Here is a 24,047-nt window from a genome sequence, read left to right as displayed (position 1 = left end):
AATATGCACACGATTATCTCCGCACCGGCTGAACCGATTTGGACCGTTTTGGTCTTATTCGATCCATCTTGAGGTCCCACAAGACCCTATGAAGTTTAGAAAAGTACTTCAAAAGTTATGCTAAACAAAAAACTTTTGTAAAAAGGGTGGTTTTTGTAAGAAAACCCGTTATGCTATAAATTGTTAGAAAGGTATTTGAAAGACCTTTCCAACAAGCCCAAAAGATTGAAGATCTGGCAACCCTATCAAAAGTTATAAGTACTTCAGTGTTTTTAATGAACTTTTCTTGAGGCCGGATCTCAGATATTTTGATAAAAATATGAGTGGAAGGCACCAACCACCTAAAGGTGGATTAAGTAACGTGTTTTTCATTTTATTTTTAAAAAAACAACCAGAAGACCTCTACATTTGTAAGAATATAAAAGTAAAATTAAAGAAAAACATTCAAAACACCTTTCCATAGCTGCTTTTCAATATTTGTGTATTTAGGCTCACATCAAAAGCTTTGTTTTGTCAAATGTTTTTTTAATTCGACCTTTTGTCCTTTCGACGTTTTGTCCACTTTCGACCTTTTGTACATTCAACTATTTGTCCATTCGACCTTGTGGCATTCGATCGTTTGTCCATTCGACCTTTTGTCATACATGCAATATTTGCTGCTGTCGTTTTTTAAATGTTAATTTTTATGAGATTTACTAGTAAAACTCAGAGATTTTCTTTACATTTTGGTTTATTAGATCTTCAAATCATTAAATTTTGATATATTCAAAACATCAAATCTTAAAAAGAAGAGAATCTCTATGAATTTTCTTTCTTTTAAAAAATCTTTAAATCTTTTGAAAAGAAGGACAATCTCTATGACGTGGGCGTAAAAATACCCAGTTATAAAAACTCAGTAAATTTCTTAATTTTAATTTTATTTTTATAATTTTAATTTTAGAATTCTCTTTAAAATGTACCTATTTTCAATGGCCTCTCAAAAACAAAAGAAAAAAACAAAACAAAAACTTATTACTTATGGCTAATGATTTATGACTCATGACTTATGAGCAATTCTCTACGAAATCGGTCTTTTTATTAATTTTAATTTTTGTATTTTTCAATCTGGCTGAAACTTTTCTGATGCCTTCGGTATGCCCAAAGAATCCATTTTGCATCATTAGTTTGTCCAAATAATTTTCCATACAAATTTGGCAGCTGTCCATGCAAAAATCATATAAAAAAATTCAAAAATCTGTTTCTTTTAAAGGAATTTTGATTGACCATGTTTTAGTGACAAAAACTTAATTAACATTCCAACGCCCAAGGCTCCAAAAAAGTTGGAACGGTAACTTCAACTCAATGGATCTCGGGCATAACTCAACCAATCAAGATGATTCTTCTTTCCAGTGATTTGTTAGGATGTCTAGATGATTCTAGAACTTTGCAGAACTTAATTTGATCAAATCTGTAATTTTTGCGATTAAAAACATCGTTCCAACTTTTTTTTTTCGCGTACAAAAAAAAATTCGCCAAAAATTCCGCGGAGGCAGTCATTTTGAAAAAAGGTGGAACGATGTTTTCGGTCGCAGAAATTACAGATTTAATCAAATTAAGTTCTGCAAAGTTCTAGGATCATCTAGACATTCTTACAAATTACTGGAAACAAGAATCGTCCCGATTGGTTGAGTTATGCCTGAGAACCAGCGAGTTGAAGTTACCGTTCCAACTTTTTTGGGAGGCTTGGGCGTCCGTGTAAGTTGGACATGCGTTGGGCGTTCCAGTGTTAAAAAATCACATTTTTTTTACCGTGTATCATTTTTTTAGTGTAGTCCTTATCCAACAACTTTGCCGAAGACACCAAATCGATCAAATTTTCTTCAAAAGATACAGATTTTTGAATTTTCTTGTATCATTTTTGTATGGACAGCTTCCAAATTTGTATGGAAAATTATATGGACAAACTAATGATGCAAAATGGCTTCTTTGGGCATACCGAAGGCACCAACAAACTTTCAGCCAGATTAAAAAAATACAAAAAAAACGAATAACCGAAATCTCAGAGAGATTCTCTTAGGGAGCGTTCTTTTATTACGTAACGCGAAAAATCGGACTTTTAGACCCCCTCCCCCCCCTCGTAACAAAATTTTCCCCTCCCCCCCTACTGCGTTATGTAATAAAAGAACGCTCCCTTATGATTTATGACTTATGAGTAGAAAAAAAGGATTTTAGATTAAGAGAAATAACTACTTGTTAAATATAATTTTGTTTGGGTTTTATTACGCAAAATTTGTTACAATTTAATTGTTCCAAAAACGATCTTCAGAAAATCGATCTGACCTGTATTTAAAAACTCATTAGCCTCAACAATTACACATAAATGACTCAACGTCGAAAAAATGATGATCACAATTTCCAACCTCATCTGCACTAACCAGAACAAACCATAACAACGATGATCGCGTCGCTACCAACGCTAGTTTTGATCATTTTCCAACCTCACCTAACCCACGGCGCTCATTTGCACGGAATCCGAACCGGATTGGGCGCCGACGACGACAGTCACCGGAGTGCCCTCTTTCTGAACCGAATTGGCCAATGCAAAGGGTTGGAAAAGCTGCCGATCTTCGTTCCGGATGCCAGAATCGTCCAGCTGAACACGACCACTACGTGGTCAGCGGAATCATTCGGTTTCACGAGGCTTACTCCGAAGGTGTCGGGATCTCGGGACTAGTTTGGATCGAACAGTGCAGTGAGTTGGGGAAGTGTCAACCATTTACTTCGAAGGTCGCTTTCGGGGATGTTTGCCAAGTGTTGAACTCCATGGACGATGTGTTTGATACGTTCCTGAACCGGTCGAGTCCGGTGTTCAAGTGTCCGTTCCGGAAGGGAGTGTACCGATTCAACGATGTCGTTATGGACAATGAAGTGTTTCGGTGAGGTCATTTCTGGTTTGCTAGCTTTTATTTGGGGACAAATAAGGGTCAGGTTCAATTAACTGAAAGTGATAATGAATGCACAATATATTTTCAGGTATTTATCTCCACATGTATCAAACGATTGGAAAATCGTGCTGCAAGCCTCTCATAACAACCACATAATATTTTGCATAGCAGTTGATCTCAGCGTTTTTAACTGGGAGGAAATGATCAAGAAAACGCAATATTTGTAGTTAAACGCTTATTGGTTTAATTGGAGTAACTACAATTATTCACGGTATTTAAATGAATATAATCACTTTGAATCACGCCTAACCAATGTTTTAAGTCGAGTGACCAGCATTAATGCTCCAGTTTGAAGCCATGAACCGTACACTGATCACAGTTCTCCTACTGATCTCGCTCCAGTCGATTCTCGCCGCTGACTTCCTGGATGTCCTCAAAGGCGACGGTTTAGGCATGGGCGTCAAGAAGCGCCTCGTGGTGCACCGGATTGGCCAGTGCCTTGGCCACAAGAACCTTTCGATCTACATGCCCGACTTCCAGGTAGCACCGTACAACCGCACTCATTACTCCGTCAACGGTGAAGTTATCTTCCACGAGGACTTTCCAAACGGGTGGACAGCTTCGGCCACCGTCAAAAAGTGCGACAGCTTCAGTGCCTCGGCCAACTGCCGGCCCTTCCTGAGCAACATTGCCAACACGGACGTTTGCAACATGCTGGCCGCCACCGACGCCATCTATGGCCGGTACATGAGCAACATCTCACCGAAGGCGCAGTGCCCGTTCCGGAAGGGAACCTACGTGGTTAAGGACCAGATAGTGGAGGACGACACGACGCGGTTCTTGCCGGGTTCCGGAAACACCTACTGGGAGGTCAAGTCAACTGGGAAGGTTGGGGACCGCATGGTGTTGTGCTTCATAATACAGCTCAACTCACGACCCAAGAAGACCAAGGAATCTAGTGGGCCTTGAGTGTGGGCAGTCGTTTGACAGACGTTCTAAATTTTACGTGATTACTCTAAATTGTAACTTAACCAAATTCAAATAAAATGGAAGGAGAAACAATGGCTGTAAGTTGCTAGCTCCAACTGGAATCATTAAACAATCCTGAAAATAAACTCCATCCTCAGACCACTATAAGGGCTACCCTCGGGAAACTCGCGATGCGCCACTTTCAAACTTTGGACGATCTGTTTTGCTGTATGATCTTCGTCGTTTCAGCCATTGCGTTTTGGTACGTGATTGCGTGGGTCGTGGGCACCGTGGTAAAGCTGATCTTTCCGGTAGTGGTCATGTTTGTGTTTATGGTGAGAAGTTTCGTTACAGAATTTTGTCTTAGAAGGTAACATGAATTTAACTCTTTAGGTCGTGTTTAACGAGCACTACTCCACAGTGCTGCCCAAACTGGTGAAGCATGGAACTGAGTTCCTTTCTAAAATTGGAAATCGTTTTGGAATCATTGCCAATCTTTTGGATTATGAATAATTACAAGTTACAAAAATAAAACATACTGGCTGGTTGTGATTTGGCTTGTTTAAAAAATATTCTGTGTAGGGTGTAAACATACACTCCGCATACTTCGATGTATGTTAGGATGTAACAAAATGGTGAATTTTGTGGACATTTCAAGGTCCTATGTGTCCTGAATCCGAATCCCAAATATGAGCTTGATTGGTTGCGACAGGACCTGGCGCGTTGACTTTGAAATTTAAATGAGATTTAACCCGTAAAATTAAAAAAAACATGTTTAAAAAAATCTCGTGATCTTATAGTCCGTGTTCCAGGGAAAACTTTGCCCAATAGTGTTAAATGATTCGTCACTATAAATAATGTTACAGATTTTTGAACGCTTCCGATGAAAACTTCAACTTTTTCTTCAAGCTCTTCTGCAAGTGCTGCCAGGAGAGAATAAAGGAAAAGTTGAAGTTTTTAGCGGTAGTGTTATAAATCATGTAACATTCTTAATATTTGATGCATTTTTTCACAAGTTGCACCGATTTTACGGGTTAATTCCAATTTCTAGAGTTTTTTAAACATATGAAAGACAATATTTTATAGGACCTTTTTAAAAAAAAAACTCTAGATTTAAACTTCAAAGTCAAAGTGCCAGGTCCTGTCGCAATCAATCAAGCTCATATTTGGGATTCGGGTTCAGTACACGTAGGGGATCATGCCCTGAAATGTCCGCAAAAATGACCCATTTTGTTACACCCTAGTAAACATGGTCAAAAAATGCCATCATCGGCGTCCCTCACTCGCGATGGCGAGGGGTTTTTGCTTACGCTCTAAATTCAACAGTATTCAGTTTAGAACAAAACAATGTTCAACAAAGTTGTTCATAAGTAAAATATCTACAAGTGCTCCATTCATGATTATAGTAGATTCCTTAACTGGAAGGCAATAAATTTAAAAAGCTTTACGGGGGCCCATCGGCAACAGACACCAAATCGATCAGAAAATCCCTTCCCTACAGTATTTCATACATTTACATACCCTTTTCGTATGACCATCTGGAAAACGAATGATGAATAATTGCCTTTGGATATAGATTAGAAAAATTAAAAAAAACAAAATCCAACAAATTGCGAAATCGTGAAGAACTGCTAGATCTACTCAGGCAATATGTCTCAATTTGAACGCTATTGTTTATCAGAAAACAATCTGCTTTATTATTATAAAAATTTTAACCTCAAATATCGAGAATTTGCAGCAAAATTAAAAGACACATGTCGCCACCTATGAACATCGTAAACCTATCGATTTTTGAAAATGTGTTTTTTCCTTCAGATACAACATTTTACAAAACATATGCTGGATTCGATGAGAAAAATTATTTCCAACAGTTTAGGTATAATTTTCCAATATTTGTTTGATTTTACAATGAGAAAATTGTAAATCTTAGTAAAAGATAGTAATTTGAACTTTTGGCAAGAAAGTCTGTCAAAAATCGATAAAAATTGTTAAACATACGTTGAACACACTTGTTATAGAGAATTTGCAGCAAAGCTAAAAGACGCGTGTCGCCACCTATGAACAAATAGCGTAAACCTATGATTTTTAGAAATGTTATTTCCTTCCTAATCAACATTTTTATTAAACTTATGCCGGATTCGGACGGAAAAACTATTTCAACAATTTGGTGTATAACTTTCCAATATTTGTTTGATTTTTCTATGAGAAAGACTGTGAAGTTTAGAAAAGAAGTAATTTGGACTATTTGGGAGGAAAGTCTGTCAAAATCAATACAAATTGTTGAATATACGTTAACACATCTGTTATCAACATAAACTGCGTTATTTCCTTGGTATATACAGGGAAACTCATTTTTCGTTTCCAAAACATGTTTTTAAAGAAAAAGGTCACAAATTTTTGCGCGCCCAAAAGTTGCTGTTCATTATTTTAAAGCAAAAAATTTTCTCGTCTTTGCAACCAGTTTCATGAGATTGATGCAGGGAATCATGAGAAATAAGCGATTTTGTTCTTCAATCCAGCTGAAAGGAATAATTTTTGGCATGTAACCTCATTTTGGCGCCACCTACATTTGAAACACAGTCGCGCTGCAAACCTCAATAGAGAATTTGCAGCAAAACTAAATGACGCGTGTCGCCACCTATGAACAAATAGCGTAAACTATGATTTTTAGAAAAATGTGTTTTTCCTTCCTAACCAAATTTTTATAAACATATCCCGGATTCGGATGAGAAAAATTATTTCAACAATTTGGTGTATAACTTTCCAATATTTGTTTGATTTTTCTATGAGAAAACTGTAGATTTAGAAAAAGATAGTAATTTGGACTATTTGGCAAGAAAGTCGTCAAAATCAATACAAATTGTAGAATATACGTTAACACATCTGTTATCAACTATATAACTGTTTATTTCATTGGTATATACGGGGAAACTCATTTTTTGGTGTTCCAAACATGTTTTTAAAGAAAAGGTCACAAATTTGCGCGCCCAAAAGTTGATGTTCATTATTTTAAAGCAAAAATTTTTTCTCGTTTTTGCAACCAGTTTCATTAAGATTGATGCAAATCATGAGAAATAAGCGGTTCTTCAATCCATCAAAAGGAATACGATTTTTGGCAAGTCATTTTGGCGCCACCTACATTTGAAACGAAGTCGCGCTGCAAAACCTCAATCAACGATATAACTATTAATTTCATTGCGTTTTGCAGCGATTGTGTTTCAAATAGGTGGCGCCAAAATGAAAAACTTGCCAAAATCGTATTCCTTCTGCTGAATTGAAGAACAAAATCGCTTATTTCTCATGATTCCTTACATTAACCTTAATGAAACTGGTTTCAAATGACGAGAAATTTTTTTGCTTTAAAATAATGAACATCAATTTTGGACGCGCAAAATTTGTGAACTTTTTCTTCAAAACATGTTTTGGAACAAAAAATTAGGACCGTTCCAATGAAATAAACATTTATATAGTTGATAACAGATGTGTTAACGTTTAATTTGAACAATATTTATTGATTTTGAATTTATTGCCAAATAGTCCAAATTAAAATCAAATAGAAATTTGCAGTTTTATCATAAAAGACACATGTCGCCACCTATGAAAAATAGCGTAAACCAAAATTTTGGAAAAATGTTTTTGTCCTTCAGATAAACATTTTACAAAAATGCTGGATTCGGATGAGAAAAATTATTTCCAACAGTTTGGTGTATAACTTTCCAATATTTGTTTGATTTTACAATGAGAAAATTGTAAATTTAGTAAAAGATAGTAATTTGAACTATTTGGCAAAAAAGTCTGTCAAAAATCAATAAAAAAATGTTAAATATACGTTAACACACTTGTTAACAACGATATAACTATTTATTTCATTGGTATATATCGGGAAACTCATATTTTCGTGTCCCAAAACATGTTTTTAAAGAAAAAGTCAAGGAAAAAGTTCACAAATTTTTGCGCGCCCAAAAATTGATGTTCATTATTTTAAAGCAAAAAATTTTTATCGTCTTTTGCAACCAGTTTCATTAAGATTGATGCAGGGAATCATGAGAAATAATCGATTTTGTTCTTTGATCGGCAGAAAGGCATACGATTTTAGGCAAGTAACCTCATTTTGGCGCCACCTACATTTGAAACGCAGTCAAAACAAAAAACTTTTTTTTTCATGCAAATTCCCATTCAGAATTGAAATGCTTGCGGAAAGCTGGGTCTACTTAGATCACTCAAACATTTTCGGAGGTTGTTTTGAGGCCTGATTGTGACCACAAAATAGTTGTTCTACATATTAAACCACCCTAACATTGACTTAATACAGTCCATACTCGATTATCCGGAGGCATTGGACAAACTGCACCTAGGAAAAAGATTTCAGAGATTTTCCACAATGAGGAAGGCAAACCTAAAGTATTGCATATATTGTAGTCCTTTACAATTACAACCTAAATTTAGGATACATTCTTCACATTTTTCTTCGGTTTTACATTCATCTGCACCGATACACAGAGCACCACTCGTTGATCAATCTTTCCAATCATATCAACTGTCCAATACGTTGCACCAACTCCTGGTAGAAACCTTCGAATATAAATACATTATCAATCAATTCACCCTTTTTCTCATTAGCTCAATTCAACCATACCTAACCAACTCATCGTCCACCGGAGTTTCCCCAAACGTGTAGTTCCCTTTCCGGAACGGACACTCCGCCCTCGGTTGCAAGTTCTTCAAGTACTTCATGTACGCCACGTCACCAAACAGTCGACTCATCGTGCACTGGTTCATGCTGACCAGGTGGTTCATAAAGGGACGACAATCGGCGTCCGGTCGGAAGTTGTCGCACTTCCGAATCGACACCGCCACGTCCCACCCGGTGGGAAAGTCCTCCCGAAAGTGGACAGTTCCGCTGACGGCACTGGTGGTGGAATTGAGCGCCGCTATCCGCATGTCCGGCAAGAATATGGGAAGATCTTTGTGGTCGGAACACTGGCCAATGTGGTGGATGAGCAGCTTTTTCTTGCCAACCTGCTGCTGGCCGGCTAGGGAGATTCCGTAAAACTGCTGGCACCAGGTGGGAATGATTTGAACGAGTAGAAGTACACTGAAAGCGAAGTGTTGGGTTTGAAACATTGTGGAGGAATGGATACCGTTTAACTTAAAAATGCATTTTATATTTCTATAACAATGGCAAATGGTATTTAAAAATAGATTAGTATTTTATGCGTCATTAATTGACAGAGAATACTCTTTTGTTCTTATGGATCAATTGTTTTTTTTTTATCTTAGTTGAAAACGAGTTTAAACCATTTTTTATTTTGTTTTATTTCGGTACGGTATTTAACACCAGTTTAATGTTTTTTTTTTCTAATATGGTTTAAGATTTGGCTCAGGGATAAAGAGCAATTCCAGCTCAAATCAGGAATTTTTCTGGTACTTTTGTTCCCGACCCTTTCCGATTTCAATGAAACTTTTTAGACATGTTATCCTAGGCCTATAAAAGCCATTTTTGTGTATATGGAGCCAATTGCACTCGATAATGGCATTTGAGAAGGGAGTAAGAGTTTTCAATATTTTTGTATTTTGTAATTTAGATATTGCTGTATATCGGATCTGTTGCATCGTATCAAATAGTGGTCAAAGACAAACTTGTAGGAAACTAGACGAGCTTTTTGAAAAAAATACACTGAAAAAAATGCACCCCAATTCTATGAGATTTTTCAATTTTTAAGTTATAAAGTTAAATTTTAGAGTGATGTCACTATTTTTTTTCGTTCAAAATTTTTGTGAAAATGCCTGACAAAAAGACTCACGAAAAATGCAGGATGGTATGTCTCTCCTAAAAAAATACAAAAATCATTTACTAAAACTGTTTTTTTGAAAAGTGGTCTAAACGTCAAAATTTTCAAAAACCGATAGTGAGAATCGATTTTCCAGACAATTTTACATAAAAGTCTCCATATTGATCATTGTCCTATGTCCAATCCTTGTGAAGATACAGCAGTTTTAAAAATAAAAATGTTGAAAAAATAGTTTTTTAATGGTTTTTGGCAATTTCTATATGACAGACTTGATTTTTCAGTATCGTAAATATTTTTACCAGAAAGCTCATCCAATTTCTCATAAGTTTGCCTTTTGTCATATTTTAGGCTATTTTCACAAAAATTTTGAACGAAAAAAAATCGTGACATCACTCTAAAATTTAACTTTTAAACTTAAAAATTGAAAATCTCATAGAATTGACGTGCAATTTTTTTTCAGTGTATTTTTTCATAAAGCTCATTTAATTTCCTACAAGTTTGTCTTTGACTACTTTTTGATACGATGCAGCGGCTCCGGGATACAGCAATATTTAAATTACAAAATACAAAAATTTTGAAAACTTTTACGCCCATCTCAAATGTCATTATCTAGTGAAACTGGCTCCATATACACAAAAATGGCTTATATAAGCGTAGAATGAAATGTCTACAAAGTTTCATTGAAATCGGAGAGGGTCGGGAACAAAGGTACCAGAAAAATTCCTGATTTGAGCTGGAATTGCTCTATACAAATCAGCTTTACAAAACTACACGCAATGTTTTTTTTTTTTTTTAATTTAAATTTTTTTGATTTGTATCATTCCGAATGAGTCATACATTTTGAAAAACTGGCAGCACTGTCAAGATTTATTTGGTAACTTGAAATTTATAGAGTGATCTAAGCCCGATCTCACGCACACTAGCTAACCATTTGTTTTTGCTGACGGGTACAAATTTTAACCTAAAAATCCATCGTGTACGTACACGCAATACATGCGCACGTAGATAACTCTATTGAAGGTCGGATGTTGTAAATTTGGATGAAATACACTTTCAGATTAAGGTGAAGCCGTTGATCATTTTCGAAGAAAATTGATCATTACAATAAAATATTCTATATTAAATTCAATTTAACGAATTTCAGTATCAAAAGGAATCAGCATGTGCCGGGTATTGAGATCTTCAAGCCACTGAAAGAGTTTTCGATCTAAATCAAATGCGTTTAAAAATTTATATAATTTTGTGTTAGAATCATTGACGTCCTAGTTGGCAATCAATGATTAATGGCGATGTCCATAACTTCACAAGGAATGGGATAATCGTCACCAAAAAGTATCAGCATGTGTAGGACACTATTCTGAACAACTTGTAAAAGGATTTTTGTCCAAATATTGATAGTTACGAAAAATTTATACCTTTGAACGCAAAATCATGGCAATGATGGAAGTCTTCACGTTAACCGATTCTGAAGTTATAGGGAAAGAATTTTAAAGATCTTTCCATCGATTCGCGATTAAAAGCTCAAAAATTCCGACAGATGGCGCAAAACATCGAAGAATGACGATTCAAATTTTCGCTGTTCGGTTACATAGGAATGCAAACTCAAAATTGAATTTACAGCTCTTAGAACAACTTTTGAGAAAAAATTCAAGTGGTACGAGTGTAAACTTTTTGCCCTCTATAAATTAACGCAATAAAACATTTTTCGAAAAATATTTTTTTTAAATAAATTGTTTAAAATGATAGAGCATCAAAAGTTAACAAAGTATCAGCTCGAATTTTTGCTCAAAAGTTGTTTTGAACGCTGGAATTTAACAAAACAGAATTCGCATACATATCCTCAAAGGGCGGAAATTTCAATCGACATTCTTCGCTCTGTTCTGCTACTCAACACTAGGTGTCGCATGTCGTTTAGCTTATGAATGCCAATTGCTGTTTAAGAGCCAAACGACATGCGACACCTAGTGTTGAGTAGTAGAACAGAGCGAAGAATGTCGATTGAAATTTCCGCCCTTTGAGGTTATGTTTGTGATTTCTGTTTTGTTAAATTCCAGCGTTCAGAACAACTTTTGAGCAAAAATTCGAGCTGATACTTTGTTAACTTTTGATGCTCTATCATTTTAAACAATATTATTTTCTCAAAAATATTTTTTTTCCAATTTTTTTATTGCGTTAATTTATAGAGGGCAAAAAGTTTACACTAGTACTATTTGATTTTTCTCAAAAGTTGTTCTAAGAGCTGTAAATTCAATTTAAAGTTAGCATTCCTATCTAACCGAACAGCAAAAATTTGAATCGTTATTCTTCGAAGCTTTGCGCCATCTTTCGGAATTAATCGCGAATAAGTAAATTTTTATGATTTGTCATCAAACATGTTTGGATAAATAAACAAAATCAAGACAATTTATTGGTGAATAAAGATACTTATTTTTATTAGAGTTCAAAGCTATATTAAATGCTTCATACGAATGAACAAAAAAATGCTATCTACCAGGCGATTATTAGTTGTGTGCTGCACGCAATTGCACAGTATAAAATGTGATACATAATAAGATATCATTTAGTAATACTGACCAATTATAGAATTCACAATAGTTTCTTCATTTGCCTTTTATTTATTAAATCAATACCCGTTGTTAATTCAGTAATTTTTATCTGTGTTCAATTTGTTATCTTTTGAATCTCATTTTAAATTTGCACCAAGGTTGTCAAACAATCGATTCTTTTAAACAAAGTCTATGAAATGTATACCCACTATGAGTAGAAATTCAGCTCGACCTGCAATGTCCTAACACCATGAGGAACAAAGTCGCACCAGAGGAACCGAGCAAGGTATAAAGCTGTGCTTAGTCCTCATTAATTAGTTCAATATTAACCTACCTCCCTAAAGATTCCCCAGGTGTTCCTGGTTGAAACTGTAGAAACAAGCCAACCACGGTCGTCCCAACGCTCAACTTCTCCAACATGTGACAAATCAGCGTGCCAGTCTGGCCTAGAACCACTCCTCCGATCCAGAGCCATCCTGTACCGGGAACGACGCGAGTGCTCCTGCTGCACCTCCCCAACCTACGAGATCATCGACGAGCAGGACCAAGTACTGTACGAAGTCCGTGAACTGGACGGTTTTTGCTGTTGCGGTCCGAATGTCGCACTGGCGGCGAACGCATACGGCTCGATGGTGCTGCACTTTCGTATGGATCAATACTGCGACGGGTGCTTTCTGGCGCCATACAAGGGCATTTCCGTGTCCGATGCCACGGGCCGGCTGTTGGGATCGGTGGAAATGCAGTTTTGGTCGCTGAAGAATCGGTTCGATGTGCTCGATTCGGACGGACGACTGCTGTTTAAGGTTACGAACAGGACGAAATTTTGCGGGGCTCAAACGTTTTACGTGCACGATCGGGAGAGAAAGATGGCGGGAAGGATTTTGCAGGAAGGAATGGGATTTTGCTACAAAATTGAGTATTTTCAAGGATTGGATTTGACCGCGAGGGTTACGCTGATTGCTGCCACGAAGTTTATTGTAAGTTTATCGTGTTTTCGCATGATATTGTACGTTTGATAACAACGTTTATTTTCTAGATTTATCAACTGAAAGCTGCCCGTTCATCCCATTAACTTCTTAAATTTTTAGAGGAATTTTTAAGTGAATATATTCTTCGACTTTATCATTCATGTTTTCTACCTTTTTATTGTTATATCATCTACAAAATTGAACTAAAAAGTGTGCAGTCGCTATAGTAATCCGATAAAGTACTACCCTTTTTTTTTTTTGTTGCCCAATGGGCATTGGGTTAAGTTCACTGCGACCACCTGAGAAGGCTATCTTTTGTGATGTACCCTGGTTACTGTCCATTAGCCCGGGTCAAAAAAATTAAAGTTGCTCAAATCGAAAATTATATGAGATTGCCCGAAAGCGTACTCAAAATGGAGGCTCAGGCCAAAATTTCCAGTTGAAAACTGGCTTGCCTTGAGCAGGAACAAGTTTAAATGGGAATTAACCCGTAAAATTGGAGCATATAGGTAAATTTGCTCTGTACGAGTCAGCCGATAACAAATGATGACTTTTGCATACCATGGGGAACTAGGGGATGGTCTGGGGAACAATTCCTCCGAACGGTGCAAGACGATCCGAGGCCTCTGGTCTTGCCTTGAACCGGATTCATTCCGGCGTCGCAGAAATTCTCATGGTCCCAGCTAAATGAATAGAAAATGGGAAAATCAAAGCACACTAAGAAGGCTGCCTCGATCAAAGGACGCCACATGGCAATCAGCCACCACGTGGCAGAAGGGTATCATATTTTTATGCTTTTAAAGTCTTTTTGTTATTCCTAGGACACATTATTCAACCAGATATTTGATCAAAAACACCTTAACAACGCTAAATGTAATTTTGAAGCCAAATTTGAAGTTATTTTCCGGCCACGTGGTGGTTGATTGCCATGTGGCGTCCTCTGATCGAGGCAGCCTTCTTAGTGTGCTTTGATTTTCCCTATACATTTAGCTGGACCATGAGAATTTCTGCGACGCCAGAATGAATCCGGTTCAAGGCAAGACCAGGGGCCTGGGATCGTCTTGCACCCTTCGGAGAAATTGTTCCCCAGACCATCCCCTAGGACCCCACGGTATGCAAATTGCCCATAATTGAAAATTCGGCTATTATGCCAAATCAAGTATTCCGAGAAAAACGCGTTTTAGTGTTTGACACAAAATCTCCGTCAAGGTAATTTCCCATAAGAGTGGCATATCAGCCGTTTGGTTTTTCGCATCGGCAGCCAAGTCTAGACACTATTTCAGTAAAATTCAAGTTCCAGAAGATGCGTTGGAACGTCCTCTACCACCTGGTGCTAATATCTCGTTTTTGCCAAAAGTGGATATTAGCCGTTTTTTCAATGGTGGGTAGTAAACATGTGATTACTTTTTAAAATGTTTTAGAATTTTTCCCCCTTGTGAACATCGGTCTATTTTGATTTGTTCAGTTTTATAAAATACCTACTTTATCGAGTTGCATACAAACTTAAGTAACGGAATTTGTGAATGACCCATGTACAATTCTTCTGTAAATATGCTCGGAAACATTAGGCCGATGCAAATATTTAAAAAAGTTTTTGTCCCTCGGCCCTGGCCGAGGTCAAGGGGGGGGGGGGGCAAAAAAATAAAAAAATATAAAAATTCAAATAACAAGCCATAATCTTCACATTTAAATGAAAAAAGTGTTTTAAAATGCATTTTACACTAGTTCAGTTGTTTTGCAATCATTAGTTTCCAAAAAATCTAAGATCTGACAAAAACAAAAATTGTATCGAAAAAAAAGATTTTGCATCGAAAATTTTCAAAAAATCTTAAGATTTTTTAATAAACACAAACATGCTAAAAATGATTTTAAACGCAGGAGAATGTATTTTAATTTGATTTCAGCTGGTTGCACTTGAATTTTCATTGAAATTTTGAAGTTTATTGTAAAATATTTTTTTGCCCCTGATTTTCGGGCCAATTTTGAAGGGGGGGGGGGGGGGGGGACAAAAACTTGCAAAAATATTTGTACCAGCCTTATATAAAAAATATATATTATTTAGTATCCTTTTATTTTCAAAAACCAACTACGCATACACCTTTTTTGCCAATATGATATATGCCAATATGAACAATATGATTTAAAATTTCGTGACGTTGCAACGCAAACTCAAACCTGTTGTAACTTTGGATCTAGACAACCAATTTAGTCGCTCTAGGTTGCATTTGAAAGCTCTTTCCAAGTACAAATAGCATCCAAAATATCAAAATGATTTAATGTTTAGTTTTCTGTTGGCATAAACAACTGTCCCTTTTTCGTGAGGTTGCAACGCAATAAAATGGTAAACTTACACTAGTTTGAAAAAATACTTAACTTAAGATAAACTGTAAATCCATGACATTTCCGTTTAGTACATCTAAAAACCTACAAAATGCAATCAAAAGACTAATTTTTGGATTTTATTTCGCTGAAAACCAGGAGTTTTTAGAAAAATGTTTTAAAACGCTGATTTTATCACGAATTGTTGCATAACTTAACCAACTTGTACATAAAGATATTCAAATGATCAATTAATGAAAACCATGATTTTTGAAGCCTCAAGTAGTCTAGAATCGTGGAAAAATATCCAAATAGCTCATACACGCTTTTCAAAATTTCATCCTAAGGTGTACATTGCCGGAGAATGTGTCCATTACATCTGGGTATAAGAACATAAAAGGTGTTCAGAAAAAAATGTGTAAATTTAATCTCTGAAAATTTGTAAACTTGCCACTTTTTCAGTTTGAACTGAAGTAATGTTACATCCCTTCCATCGGATGAAGAAAAAACGTCGGTCTCGGCCACAGTTGTTGTTAGGTCGGTAAAATCATTCCAAGTGTAGGAGTCATCTCCCCCGTATAAGGACAATCAACACACCAAACCAAACCTGGTCTGGTGGAATCACTGGTGGCGGTTGGACTCGCAATCCAAGGTCGTCAGTTTGAACCCTGAGGTTCAGTGCGATTTCCCGTACCATTTCAAAAACTACTGTAAACATTAAAATGATAAAAAAAGTAATTTGATGCACATTTTTCCATATAAATTACAAAAATAGTTGACCGAAACAAAACAATAGATTTGTTTACAGTTGCTGATAAAACTACGCATGTTTATTTTCAAAAAATGTTTTCTTTTTAATTTATTATTATAAAATATAATTTCAAACTTTAATTATGATGCTTCAGTTAAGGACAATTACTTAAAGTTTTTTTTTATTAATTATACATTCTTATGGCTTCAGTATTTTTGGTAATTTTAACATGAAAACAGATATACTTATACTCTTAATATTAGCCATATTAGTTCGCTTTTTTTTATTGATTCCAATAGATTTTCAAAAATTTGTTTCTAAATGTGACTTGTTCGGTAAATCGAAGACGGGATGCGAGAAAGTATTTTTTTTCATGGCGAAGAAAGCATTGTTTTTAACACTATAATCTACCATTTAATAAGCTAACACCTTAAATTTTCTCGCGTGACCTTAAAATGGGACAGCTAGGGTATTGTCAAACTAAATGTTTTTCATGCAATTATGCCCACTGAATCTGAATCTGCCATCAGTGCCAAATTTGTCGATTTTTGTTCCAATTTTGGGTTTCTATGTATAATACGTAAATAGTCATAATAACTAAAAATATGTCCAAAAATCGATGAAAAAATTCTCGAAACAATTTTAACGCAAAATGAACAAAAATGTGTCTTCAACAGGTATTTGCTGTAACATAGCACGGAGTATAAAACCATATTGCTTCCAAATGCAATTCAATCCGAAGCATGACGTAAAACGATGGAAGATGATGGTATTGTACAAGGAAATTCATCGGCCACACTATGTATCTGTATGTATAATGATGAACCGGCAGAGTAGAATTTTTATCGCTTTTAATGTTTGCTTTTGAGCTGCTACCGTCCCATGAAGTTACTTTGCAAAATTTGAAATTATTTTCAGCATTTTATGGGCTTTTATTTTCTACAAATAGCATTCTTTGGAATATAAATCAGTTTTTTTAACTAGAGCTGAGTCAATTAAATCATCATTTTACGGTGACTGATTTAAAGATCTGGAAGAGGAAGAAAATAATGAGTAACCTCCCTAAAGAAAATTATATTATTCAATTTGAAAATAAAAAAAAAAGTATAAAACCTTTAAAGAATTTTAATTAAATCTCAACATTCTCTCTGAATAGTCCACAGAAAAACCCGAACCTTTATTTCAAGTCTCCCTCTCACCTCAGGTAAGAAAGGCAACTCATTGCTTCGGACCAAGGTTTAAAAATAAAAACACCCTCAGTGAATGGTCAACCGGCAGAGACGGGTCCAGCTGAGGATTTCATTAACAGTTTCAAAAGCGACTAGAGGTGATAATGTAGGCGAAAGTTGAGTGCGCTGTGCTGGTTTGGGGTGTTTGATTGTTTGTATCAATATGTTTCTAATCATGTTGAAAAATGTGACACAAAATAAAATTAAAATATATATAAAATAGTATGAAACTCGTTTTTTTTTTAATTGATAAAATCTTTTTTGAGAATTTTTAACTTAATGTTCAAATAAAGTGTTCAATCACAATTAAAAAAGTATTCGAAAATGTCTCAGGTAAGCACAACAAAATGTTTTTCAAAATGTTTAGCGACAAACTATTTCCCTTAGGTTGAAACATCCCAACCACGTCCAGCTGTACTCGATGTTCGCCGCACCAACGAACCCACACCTCAGCTATTCCATCCAGCGCTGGAACCACTTCTGCACTCCAGAACGATCCGCTACCAGGAGCGAGTTTCCTGCAACTGCTGCGCCTGGCCAGTCTACGAAATCCTCAACGACCAGGATCAACTGCTGTACGAAATCACCGAACTCGACGGGTGCTTCATGAGCCAGGAAGCTGCGGTGGCCACCGATCGGCACGGAACCCAAGTGTTGCACTTCCAGCGGAAACGCCACTGGGACGGGTGCTGTTTTGCGCCGTGCAAAAGCATTGCCGTCACCGATTCCGGTGGGGAACTGTTCGGAACCGTCAAGCATCCGCAGTCCTGGCGGGGGATCTTCCACGTGCTCGATCCGGCAGGAAGTGAGATTATGAGAATCGCGAATCAGCGAAGAAGTGATTCACGAGGTGCGCAGACTTTTCTGATTTCTGCCCTCAATGGGGAGGTGATTGGGAGAATTGTGAGGGAAGGATCGAGATTTTGCAGCTACAAGCTAGACTTTCCGGATGGACTGCATTTGGGTGCGAAGGCGACGCTACTGGCGGTTATTAAGTTTATAGTATGATTTTTGGACTCATTCTTGTTAACGATACTGAAGATTAACTTTTTCTTTCAGGTTATGAAAATGAAAGGTGCACCTTCGCCAGGATGAAACTTAATGGAAGCACAGGATATTATTGACCATGTATTAGAAAACGACGAGTTTTTTTTTTTCTGAAAATATAACTTATTTTTGTATTAAAACCTATTTTTCTCTTAAGGAGTTACATAGGGGCAGAATGGGCCATCCTTGGTTTTGGGCTTTAGAATGGATTTAATGTTTTAAACCAACTGTAAGGCAAGGGTCTTATAAAGGACGTCAAATAACATCACACCGAAAACCACTTTTGAATTCATTGTATTTTTCAAATTATGAGCAAAAATGTAAATTTATTAACAAAACCACGCAAATGTTGTTTATTTCGAGTTTCTTAAAAAAGCTTTCTCGAAAGTTAGATTGTTTGAAAAAGTTTGTTCAATGTTTATAATGTTACCAGGAGCTATTACGAAGGTAATCAAACAACAACGGAACCTCAAATCAATTTAGAGGCTTGGTGGTGAAAGTGTTAAATTAAAATCCACTTGGGGGCAGAATGGACCACCCTTTTCCTGCCTTATAAAAACAATCAAAAGTTATGAAATTTTGGTTAAATGGATTATGTCGCTCCTGGTAGGTTCACAAATCACGCTTAATGCAACATTAGTTGATTTTTTAGTTGTTTTGATGCTTATTTGTAAAAACAGTGTCCTTTTTCAATATATTAAAACTATTTTCAAAAATGTTTGTTTTGGTAAGTGACTATTTTCATAAAAGTGGTATAATTATGTTAGAAAGGTTCCTTTAATCATTTATTATCTCCTTTCAACGTTCTATTAGACAAAATGGCTTGTTTTCTCATGTGGCCTATTCTGCCCCGCACCCAGGAAAAGTAGCCGAAAAAAACTTTTTTTTAAGTTGCTCAAAAATAGTTTTAAGCTAAAAAATTTCATCAACCAAGTATACAACATTGAAGGGAACATCCCAAAGCCTAACCCTGTACACTGAATTCATAAATTTGTATGTTTTTCTATGGTTTTTGGCGCGTCTTACTTAGGCGGCCCGCCTTGGAGTTGGAGTTGGAGACATGTTCAAAAACGATACTTAATCCACCCTTAGGTGGTTGGCGCCTTCCTCACATTTAAAGGGTGCTATCCAAAATGCCAAAGTGTGTAAATAACACTTAAGTGCTTATAACTTCTGATAGGGTTGTCAGATCTTCAATGTTTTGGACGCGTTAGAAAGGTCTTTTGAATACCCATCCTACGGTAGGTCGCATGAGAGATCCGCACAACGTTTCCATCAAAATATCTGAGATCCGGCCTACAAAAAGCGTATAAATAACACTTAAGTGCTTATAACTTTTGATAGATTTGTAAGATCTTCAATGTCTTAGACGCGTTGGAAAGGTCTTTTAAACACCTTTCTGAAAATGTATAGCATGACGGGGTTTCTTACAAAAACCACCCTTTTTACAATCTTCCGGACATTTGTTAAAATCGTTTTTTAGCATAAGTTTTGAAGTACTTAACTAAACTGCATAATTTTTAATAGCGACTTATGGGTCCCCAAGATGGATCGAATGAGGCCAAAAAGGACAAAATCGGTTCAGCCGATTCAGTGGGGAGAGCACCCAAACCTTTTTATACTCCAAGGAACCTTCCACCCCAGTGCACAGTGGTCCGAAACCGAAATCTAGCGTGACAAAATTGAAAGCGGCCACACGTTAAGATTTAGAGCTTTGGTGTCTTCGGGACAAATGATCAGGGTTAATAGGGGCATCTTTTAGTATGGTGGCCATTAGGGTGGTCCAAATTCTAGGGTGGTTCAGAATTTTTATTTTGGCGGGATGACGAGATAGCGCTTTGGTGTCTTCAGAAATGTTGTAGAGAACACCATTCTGAGCAACTTTGCTCAAGAGCACCAAGCTCTATCTTCAAACGGGAAGTTTCTAGAGCCATTTTTTGTAATTTAGGTTGAAGTGTTTATGAAAAAATGAGTTTTTTGAATTTATCAACTCAGGCTTGTGTCGTAGCGAGTTGGTGTCTTGTAGACATTTGTAGAGCTTATCAAAACACACATTTATCTTCCAAGAGAGTAAAAATCGGACCTTTGAAACGAAAGTTATAGCCAAAATACGACGAAAAAGACGCCATTTTGAAATGTGAATAACTCGAAAAGGTGGTGGAGTTTGACCTCGCTCTTAGAAGCATCTGAAAGTACACATTTTAGAGTACATTTGCTGAAAATATCTCGGGGGTTTTTTTGTTTAACTTATTTAATCTCAATTTGAAAATGAGCATTCTTTAATCGTTTTTTGCCCATAACTTTTGATAGAATTGACCAAAATTCGTTTTTCAAGAACAAAAATGTTCATTTTGACAAGCTCTACAACTGTCCAGAAGAGCTCAAAAATGTACAAAATGTTCTAGTGGTTGTAAAAGAAGAAACAAGTTTTGGCCGAAATATTTCAGGAATAAATTTAATTATTTTGTTGATTCCTGAAATATTTTGGCCAAAACTTGTTTCTTCTTTTACAACCACTAGAACATTTTGTACATTTTTGAGCCCTTCTGGACAATTGTAGAGCTTGTCAAAATGAACATTTTTATTCTTGAAAAATGAATTTTGGTCAATTCTATCAAAAGTTATGGGCAAAAAACGATTAAAAAATGCTCATTTTCAAATTGAGATTAAATAAGTTAAACAAAAATGACCCCGAGATATTTTCAGCAAATGTACTCAAAATGTGTACTTTCAGATGCTTCTAAGAGCGAGGTCAAACTCCACCACCTTATTCACATTTCAAATGGCGTCTTTTCGTCGTATTTTGGCTATAACTTCGTTTCAAAGGTCCGATTTACTTCGGAAGATAAATGTGTGTTTTGATAAGCTCTACAAATGTCTACAAGACACCAACTCGCACCACCTGAGTTGAAAAACTCATTTTTCATAAACACTTCAACCTAAATTACAAAAATGGCAGAAACTTCCCGTTTGAAGATAGAGCTTGGTGCTCTTGAGCAAAGTTGCTCAGAATGGTGTTCTCTACAACTTTCTGAAGACACTATCGTCATCCCGCCAAAATAAAATTCTGAACCACCCTAAAATTTGGACCACCTAATGGCCACCATACCAAAGATGCCCTATTAACCCTGATCATTTGTCCCGAAGACACCAAAGCTCTAAATCTTCACGTGTGGCCGCTCATTTTCACCTGGCGACCTTTGGATTGCGAGTCCAATCGCCGCCAGCGATTCCACCGGAGTAGGCTTGGGTTGGTGTGTTGTTTGTACTTATGGCATGGAGACGACTCCTACACCTGGAATGACTTAACGGCCTAACAATCTGGAGTCATTTGGATGACACACAGGGATGATTTGTCTGTGTACACTTACTGAGGTTGCGACTCAGTACTTGTACACAGCCAAATTAGAAGGTTAAAAGACTTGATCACACACGTACGCTTTCTCATATGGCCCTTTTGCTGACTTGGTTTCCGTCCTTTTCCATCTTCTTCTAAGACACTAGTCATCTATCCACCTATCAGTTTCATTCCTTTCTTCTAATTTGTGAGTTTAATTTCACCGAAAACTACCGATAAAATCCCGTAATATTAACCCTCTAACGCCCAGAGCTGTTTGCTTATCGTAAAAATAGTAAATGGCTTAATTTTGGTACAATAATGCAGGAAATACTTTACTTTGACCCGCAAACATCGAATTGGGGCAAAAAAGTAGAATTTGAAGTGGTGCACCAGAGCACCATCAGGAAGATGAGCAACTTTTTTTTAAACCACAAAATCTCGTTTTCTTCAAATCTATTTGTTTATTTGTTTGAAAACGCTTCGAAATGTGTAAAAAACTACTTATTCTTTGCTGCAAGACCATATTTCTGAAGTATTAACTACAAATTCTAAAATCTCTGCATTTTCAGGTATCTTTGATTGGCTCATTCAAAACCCACAAACAACCATTTTCATGAAAAATGAGGAAAATAATAAAATTATCGGTCTAATAACAATGTTTTGTCTTGTTTATGAATAGTCAAAACGTTTATAAACTTTTGTTTTGATAAAAATAAGCTTTTCCTGTAATTTAGAAAAAAGTGCTCCTGAATATGTAGTTGCTCATATGCCTAGGTGGTGCTCTGGTGCACCAAATGAAAAAGGTTGAAAAACACTTAAAACCGGTCCAAACTCACAATGTTATTCACATGGGTTCTTGTCCAAGGTTCAAATGATAGCAAAACATTTTTTGTTTCATGAAATTTTGTGCTTGGTATTTTTTACGGGCTTTCGAAAACAAGTCTTATTTATTTCCCTAAAATTGGCCCATTTTTGTTTACATTTCACACTGTAACTTTGCTTGTGCTTAACCAAATTTGATGAAATTTGGGAAGACGTTAGTATACATTCTACATGAACACCTGCAACTTAAAGCACCATGAAAAGTTGTGTCAGTTCCGAGATATTTGAGTTCAAAGTTTTGGTGCTCTGGAGTAACCACGGGCGTGAGAGGGTTAACAACAACCAAGGCCGGGACCGACGTTTTACTTCCTCATCCGATAGAAGGAGACATGTTATCCTAGGCTAATACCTTGTGTCAGTTTGCAATAGTCGTAAAACGATTTTTTTTCAGTAATGAGCCTTTGAAGGATGCAATTAGAGCGAGAACCGACTTGTTTACAATTGACGCTTAAGACATTTGAACTGCCCATGTTCGCATAAATGTCCCATATGCAAAAACAGCAAGCTGAGAAAAACGCATTTGAAGTTTGTCCCATACATAAGGCTACGTGTTAAGTTTTCGTGAAAAAACTGGATTTCCTCCTGATTTCTAGAACAAAGTACTAGATGTTATAGGCTTTTCTGAAAGAGCACGCGATTTTGAACCAAACTGCATTATTAACTCAAAAACGATGAAAATGCGTATGGGACATTTATGCGATCATGGGCAGTGAAGAAGTTTAAAACTTGCACTCGAGAATGACATTTGATCGTGTATCATGATTTTTTCAACATAAATGTGTCAAACTTTCAAGTGCAAATCGTGAGTCTTATGTAAAATTGTCTGATCTGTACGATAAAAATATTTTCAGATTTTTAAAATCTGAACTAACATTTGAAAACGGCCAAAAATGCTTTTATAGCGGAATTGGGGTTAAATTGACCCTAGATGATTTTTGTGGTGCAAGTGGTTATTTTTACTGGATTCCTGGGACATTTTCACATGAGTTAAGTGCATTTTGGAAGGCCGCATAAAGCCTCCGCTCTAAATACAGACCGATTTTCAAGAAAAATTGTTAAAAAATTGGGAATTGGGGCAAAATGGATCCTTTGCCGTTTCGTGCGGTGGATGAAACCATCACCAATCGATTCCCCGGATTTTTTTTACATAAGAAACACTATTATTCATACCAGGGAACCAGCCGCGTTCAATTAAGTCCGATTTTGGGTTCCATTTCGCCCACTGTGCATTGGCCAAACTGTTTCCTAGACAAACTGTAAATCTGACGGGTTATCTGAAA

At 36.4% G+C, this 24,047-nt stretch overlaps 4 protein-coding genes across 4 annotated transcripts; 3 read left to right on the top strand and 1 right to left on the bottom strand.

Annotated features, from left to right (window-relative positions):
- Nucleotides 1-3,277: 3,277 nt before the first annotated feature.
- Nucleotides 3,278-4,407, top strand: LOC6037290. Its single transcript, XM_038264708.1, has 3 exons — nucleotides 3,278-3,991; nucleotides 4,052-4,228; nucleotides 4,287-4,407. The coding sequence occupies exon 1, from the start codon at nucleotides 3,282-3,284 to the stop codon at nucleotides 3,891-3,893; it is 612 nt and encodes a 203-aa protein (XP_038120636.1). The 5' UTR covers nucleotides 3,278-3,281; the 3' UTR covers nucleotides 3,894-3,991; nucleotides 4,052-4,228; nucleotides 4,287-4,407.
- A 3,928-nt stretch (nucleotides 4,408-8,335) lies between these two features.
- Nucleotides 8,336-9,017, bottom strand: LOC6037291. Its single transcript, XM_038261321.1, has 2 exons — nucleotides 8,530-9,017; nucleotides 8,336-8,465 (listed from the first exon to the last, which is right to left on the bottom strand). Exons 1-2 carry the CDS (start codon nucleotides 9,015-9,017, stop codon nucleotides 8,336-8,338), a joined length of 618 nt encoding a protein of 205 aa, XP_038117249.1.
- Nucleotides 9,018-12,425: 3,408 nt separating this feature from the next.
- Nucleotides 12,426-13,303, top strand: LOC6037292. Its single transcript, XM_038261320.1, has 3 exons — nucleotides 12,426-12,517; nucleotides 12,576-13,208; nucleotides 13,268-13,303. Exons 1-3 carry the CDS (start codon nucleotides 12,482-12,484, stop codon nucleotides 13,301-13,303), a joined length of 705 nt encoding a protein of 234 aa, XP_038117248.1. The 5' UTR covers nucleotides 12,426-12,481.
- Nucleotides 13,304-17,748: 4,445 nt separating this feature from the next.
- Nucleotides 17,749-18,790, top strand: LOC119769762. Its single transcript, XM_038263331.1, has 3 exons — nucleotides 17,749-17,831; nucleotides 17,886-18,500; nucleotides 18,558-18,790. Exons 1-3 carry the CDS (start codon nucleotides 17,823-17,825, stop codon nucleotides 18,591-18,593), a joined length of 660 nt encoding a protein of 219 aa, XP_038119259.1. The 5' UTR covers nucleotides 17,749-17,822; the 3' UTR covers nucleotides 18,594-18,790.
- Nucleotides 18,791-24,047: the final 5,257 nt, after the last annotated feature.

The sequence above is a fragment of the Culex quinquefasciatus genome, chromosome 3 (assembly GCF_015732765.1).
Source record: "Culex quinquefasciatus strain JHB chromosome 3, VPISU_Cqui_1.0_pri_paternal, whole genome shotgun sequence".
NCBI classification, from domain to species: domain Eukaryota; kingdom Metazoa; phylum Arthropoda; class Insecta; order Diptera; family Culicidae; genus Culex; species Culex quinquefasciatus.
Note: the sequence above shows the minus strand (reverse complement) of the source record. Positions and strands in the feature narration are given on the sequence as shown.